Source organism: Peromyscus leucopus, chromosome 1 (genome assembly GCF_004664715.2).
Source record: "Peromyscus leucopus breed LL Stock chromosome 1, UCI_PerLeu_2.1, whole genome shotgun sequence".
Taxonomy (NCBI): domain Eukaryota; kingdom Metazoa; phylum Chordata; class Mammalia; order Rodentia; family Cricetidae; genus Peromyscus; species Peromyscus leucopus.
The window spans coordinates 85,933,780-85,939,779 of record NC_051063.1 but is presented as its reverse complement, the minus strand read 5'-3'; the positions used below and the strand labels follow the sequence as shown (position 1 = coordinate 85,939,779).

General features: G+C 48.5%; 1 protein-coding gene across 1 annotated transcript in view; it reads left to right on the top strand.

Moving 5' to 3' along the window:
• Window positions 1-3,941: 3,941 nt before the first annotated feature.
• Window positions 3,942-6,000, top strand: part of Vps35l (VPS35 endosomal protein sorting factor like) — a 105,944-nt gene continuing 103,885 nt past the window's right edge. Inside the window, exon 1 of the mRNA XM_028867798.2 lies at window positions 3,942-4,057. Coding sequence (XP_028723631.1) covers window positions 3,954-4,057 — 104 coding nt within the window. The 5' untranslated portion in view covers window positions 3,942-3,953. The remainder of the gene's footprint in view (window positions 4,058-6,000) is intronic.

Genomic DNA, 6,000 nt, shown 5'->3' with positions numbered 1-6,000 from the left:
GGCCAGATTACTGCTGGGTGCTGGTAGCGCATGCCTTTAATCCCAGCACTTGGGAGGCAGAGGTAGGTGGATCTCTGAGTTGGAGGCCAGCCTGGTCTACATAACGAGTTCCTGGACAGCCAGGGCCACATAGACAAAAACCCTATCTTGAAAAAAAACAAAAAGAAAAAAAGAAGTCCACATTACAAACTTTTTACTTGTAGGAAGGTGCACCGAATTATTTTCTCTGAAATGTGATTAACTGTGCTTCATTGTTCCAAACACTCAGGACACTCACTGGTATCATTGTGGGCTCTTCAGTAAGAAGAGGAGCTAAGTTTGTGTGGATTACTATGCATTAGTGAAAGAAAACTGTGTTTTGGAAATCTACAACTACTTTTAGATTAAGGATGAGAAACTGGAGTGTGTCTTTAATTTCAAAGTAAAAGTTTGTGTGTTTTACGTTTGAATGTTCACATTTTTTTTTTCTCAGAAAAGTGCCAGGCACTGTTTTGTGCTTTTGAAGTTTTATTTATATGCATTATCTTTATTGTTATTTTTACTTTGACTGGAATGTCTATTAATGTAAATTGTATTTATTTTTATACTTTGATTTTCACTAGTCTTGCTTCTAGGTAAAAGGCAAAATAAACTTTTCATCCTAAAGGGAATTTTGTTGGTTTTTTTTTTTTATTTTTAACCAAGGAGGACATTTGGGGACTAGATACTGAGGAAGATATGGCCAAACAGCATCTGAGATGATGGCGTTTACAACTTAGCCCGATGATAGGCAGACCCGTTGTTTAACAGGTAACCTGTCCTGCTGATTTGAATAATGTCTGCTTCTTTGGAGCTAGACACCTGCCAGGAGCAATGGAGAGACAGGAGAGAGGGAGTGTTAGATGGGCTCTCACAGTGATGCCTTTGCCTTTCACATTGAGAGCTCTAATGTTACCCCAGCAGCTAGTGTCACCTCTCGCTGAGATGTTGTTGGTCATCTACAAGGTTCAGTGTTCACACACCTCTGATCACGCAGCTCATGTTATCTTCATGTTCTCATCATTGTTGAAAATGACTGGAAATCACTGATGCTGCAATGTACTAAATTATAAGAATGAAGGGACTGTTTCCATCAGCAGTCACTGACTTAAGAGCACCCTGCAGTCTATGCTCAACCGTGATGAAAAGCAACAGTTGTAAAAGTAAGCAGTGCTGCTGCTGTTGGGAGAGTGCTTGTCCAGTGTCCTAGGGTTTCTATTGCTGCAATGAAACACCATGACCCAGAAGCAAGCTGGGGAGGAAAGACTTGATTCAGCTTACACTTCAGTATCACTGATCATCCAAGGAAGTCAGGAGAGGAACTCAAACAAGGTGGGAACCTCCAGGCAGGAGCTGATGCAGAGGCCACAGAGGAGTGCTGCTTACTGGCTTGCTCCCCATAGCTTGCTCATCCTGCTTTCTTATTGAACCAAGGACCACCAGCCCAGGGATGGCACCACCCACAATGAGCTAGGCCCTCTCCATCAATCACTAATTAAGAAAATGCTGGATCTTATGTAGGCATTTTCTCAATTGAGGTTCCTGCCTTTCAGATAACTCTAGCTTGTATCCAGTTGACATAAAACCAGCCAGCATACCTAGCATGCACTAAGCCCCAGGTTCCACCCCCAGCACCACATAAACGACGTAACATCAAGTTCCAAAACCTTGAAAAAACGAAGACCTTGGGATAGTGCAATCTCTTCTTTGATCACTCTGTAACAAGGGTAAGAATTGTCAGGCCTGTCATATACCAGTTAAAAATAAGCTTAGGACTGTGGAGATGAAATGACTCAACAGTTAGGTGCATTGGTCTTCCAGAGGACCCAGTTTGGTCCCCAGCACCTACTTGGTGGCCTCACAATTGTCCAACTCCAGTCTCAGGGGATCCTATATCCTCTCTGGCCTCCACAGGCACCAGGTTCATGTGCAGAGACATACATGCCGGAAAAACACCCATACATATAAATTAAGAATCTGGGAGTGATCTAAGCAGGTAAAATGCTTGCTGCCCGAGCATGAAGACTTCCCTAGCACCTACGTCAAAGTCTGGCAAACAGGCCGTGCACCTGCAACCCTAGCACCTGTGTGTGTGGGGGGGAGGTGGAGGGGTGGGGGGATGGACAGGCAGATTCCTAGGGCTTGCTGGCCAGCCAACCAGTCACACAGCTCCAGATTCAATGAGATAAACCCTGTCTCAAAACGTAAGCTGGAGAGCAATAGAGGAAAACACCAGATACAGACCTCTGACCTCCACGTACACAAACATGAGCAATTGCACCTGCACTTATGTACACACACACACACACACACACACACACACACACTTAGAAGCTAAGTGCCATGGCTCATGCCAACAATCCCAGCACCTAGGAGGCTAAGGCAGAGAGAGGGTCACTGAATTCACGTTCAGCCAGGGCTGCAGGGTGAGACCAGTTTCAACAACAATGCAAACAAACGAATTAAAGAATAAAATGCTGCCTTTTAAACTTGGTTTTCTTCACTCAGTGCTTCTCCATGGCCCTCAATTCTCCAGTTTCTTTAAAAAAAATTTCTTTTTAGAATTATGTATTTGATACGTACGAATGTTTTGCCTGTGTGTGTGTCTCTATACCACATGCAGCTGGTGCCTGTGGAGGCCAGAAGAGGGCATCAGATCTCCTGGGACTGGAGTTACCGATGGTGTGAACCACCATGTAAGTGCTAGGAATCCAATCTGGGTCCTCTGGAAGAGCAGCAAGAGCTCTTAATAGATGAGGCATTTCTCCAGCCCAGATTCTGCAGTTTCTGGACAGGTTGGCAGCTGTTGCTACAGAGAGAAGGCCCTGAGAACAAAGGCCGACCTTTGCCTGCCTCCTTAATCCTGGCTTCTGAGAGCCGACCCCAAACGGATTTTATGATAACCCCCTTTGACCTTACCATCGCAGTACCTCAGTTTTACAGAGGAAGAAATTGGGACTCTGCAAAACTCAGTCGTAGCTGAAGTATATTCAGTTGCCTTTTCCAGAACTCATAAGATGGTGTTCAGGCCTCTCCTTCAGGAAATGCACTTGGGAGTAGAACCGGGAAGGTATGAGGAGTCTGGTAATTTCCCAAGTCTAAAACCCATTCTTATTAGAGTTAACTGAGAATACCAGCACTCACTAGTTTTGAACTCTAGTTTTCCAAAAACAAGTGATTAAAGATAGATACTCCAGAGGTTTCTATTAAGAAGAGAGAGTGCAAAGAGCGTTGAATACAATTAAGACTTATCACAATATCGTAATTCATCCATTAAAAAAAAAAAGGAAACACAAAACAGGACCGCCAAAATTCTGTGGTCAACATTTCTTGCTTATATTCGGACGCATGTTGTCAGCTGTGGGAAAAGAATGCCCAAAGTGCCTCACCCCCACGAAGCACGGAGAGAACCCAAGCCAAACGATGAAATAATTCGCTACTGAATTTCTTGTGATCTGTCCCTCAGCAGGCATGGATGTGTACACACTTACTTCTCACTAGAGGGCGCAGGCGGGCCAAGCAGCCAGTAGTAGTCGTGCCTCTTACGGTCCTGGCGGGTCAGTGGGATGGCTCAGAGGGTAAGGGCGTCTAGCGCCAAGCCTGATAACTTGAGTTCGAGCGAAGGAAGGACCAAAACCTGAACGTTAAACCCTGACCTCCAACGTGCACCGTGGCACATCTACGTACACATACATGTGATTTAAGCCAGGCGAGTTGATGCAGGCCTTTAGTTCCAGCATTTTGGGGGCAGAGGCAAGTGGGTCCCTGTTAACAAAATAGAACACCAAAACAAATCAAGCAGGATGACGGAGCGAGGGTTTGTGAGGGGACTGCCCTGCGCAAACGCGGAGGAACGGAACCCAGAGGAAGTTGCCCATCACAATTATGGCGGATGACGGAACTCAGGATCTTCAGAGCGGAAACTGCCCTTCACAATGATGGCGGCCGGGGCGGGGCCGAGCCTCTTTGGACATGAGAAAAGGGGCTGGCCCCGGAGACCAAGCGATCATGTGACTGGGAAGATGGCTGTCTTTCCCTGGTAAGGAAGAGCCGGCGAGTGGGCTTCGGGGAGGGGCCGCCCTAGCGGGTCTCTGCGTGGGTGGGCAGTCATCCCTGTTGGAAGTCAGTGATCTCCATCCCTGCCCGGGTTGTCAGGACTGCGGAAGAGCAGAGCCGCTGACAGTCCACTGCTCCTCCCCGCGATTCCGCCTCCTGCCTGCTCGGTCCCAGGCTTCTGCTTCCCTAGGAGAAGTTGGCACGTCCTGGGGGTTCTGGGGAAGGGGATGAGCCCGTTCCGGGTCGGCCCCCAGGAGACACGGTCGTTTGTTCCCTGAGCTCCTCAGCGCACTTAAAGTAGATTTTCCCATCTGTAACGTGGGGCCATTCACTCTACTATGTGCAGAACCCTCGGACGTGCTTCAGAGCGGTCAGTATAATTGAACACAGAAGAAGGGTGTCCAAAGGAAGTTTTGGACAAGCCCAAAGGAGGGAGCAGTCAGTCAGCCCCACTGGCAGCTTAGGAAGATGCAAAGAAGAGCCTCCAACTGGGTCTTGCAGGATGAATAGGAACTCACCAAGCAGGAAGGAATAGCGTGTGCCAAAGTACGGGGGCTTTTTTTGTGCTTAGAAGTGAGGTGATCTTCAGGTAGCAGGTGATTTGCGTCAATAAAGAGCCCACACAAGATATGCTGATGGAAATGAGGTTCAGGATTGGAGACCTGTGCATCTCAGGGGCCTCCTTTTCTGGCTTTCCTCTTCAGATGATGGCAGGTAGCTTACAGTGCTGGAGTTATGAGCATGAAAGAAAGTGGCAGCCCTAGGCCTTGAACACGATCGACATCAACCCCCTGCTTTATGTTGGCCTGGCACTTGACCTCGTTCCCTCTTGCAGAGTTTTAAGAGACCCCTTCAGGACACAGCACAGCAGCGTGGGTGTTGTGGCGCTCTTAGATCACTCCCCGGCTTCCGTCACTGTGCATGCTGGTTTGGTCAAATGGCCCTTTTGAGAACGGGGGCCAGCAAGTGAGAAACATCCGATTTCAGTGAACTCCCCTGGAATTTGTAATGAAAGACTCCAGGAACCTTTGACGGTTCTCTTGATAAAGTACCGAGAGGGGCCACAGCTCTGCTAGTGTCTAGGGTCTTTGTAGTCTTCCCACTCTGGCAGGCACTAAACATTTCTCTGTGCGGTAGTGCACACTCAGCTTTCAGTTTTGCCCACTGACTTCGTGAAAGAGAATTGTGTCCATCTTCCTGGTGATTGTAGGCCCACAGTAGTTCCTATGGATGGACGAGGGAATTGATGCGGCCCATGGGAAGTGTGCTTCTGCTTTGAGGATCCCATTTGTCAAGTGGTGTGCTGAGTGCTCAGCATGCAGCCTCTCATTTAATGCTCCCAAGTCTAGTTTTGATTTGAGAACATGGAACAAGCGTTGACCTGAGGTCATGAAGCCTGCTGGGTGACTTCTAGGGACTTGGTGGCCAAAGAGTTCCTGACCTCTTGGAGTTTGCTCTTTCCCAGAAGAGGGAGAGTGGAGGAGGGGATTGGCCTGTGTAAGCACAAGAACCCGTTTCTGGAGTGTATGAATGGGGGTGCGCATACCTTTGTGAGAGAAAAAGTCTGACTTAAGGCGGTGTGTGTGGTGGTGGCAGCGGTGGGGTCGCCCCAGCCGAGGAGTTTGCTGTAGGAGAGAGGAGGGACTGGCCGCACAGACAGTGAGGGGGACAGAACAGCAAAGGCCTGCCATCAGCAGGTCGCAAGTGGCTAAGAGGAAACTGCGGGCAAAGCCACCCGAGAGGTTCTCCCCGAAGTGAGGCCTAGTGATCCAATGTGTGTGCTGGGGGGACTCTGAAGAGAGATTTCCCTCCTCCCCATTGGGATGGCTTCCAGGCCTTTTCTCCAAGCCGCTCTTGGGATAATGTCCTTCCCCCTCTGCCCTGGCTCCTCACCCTCCTCACCCTGCTCACCGATCCTTCCTCTTC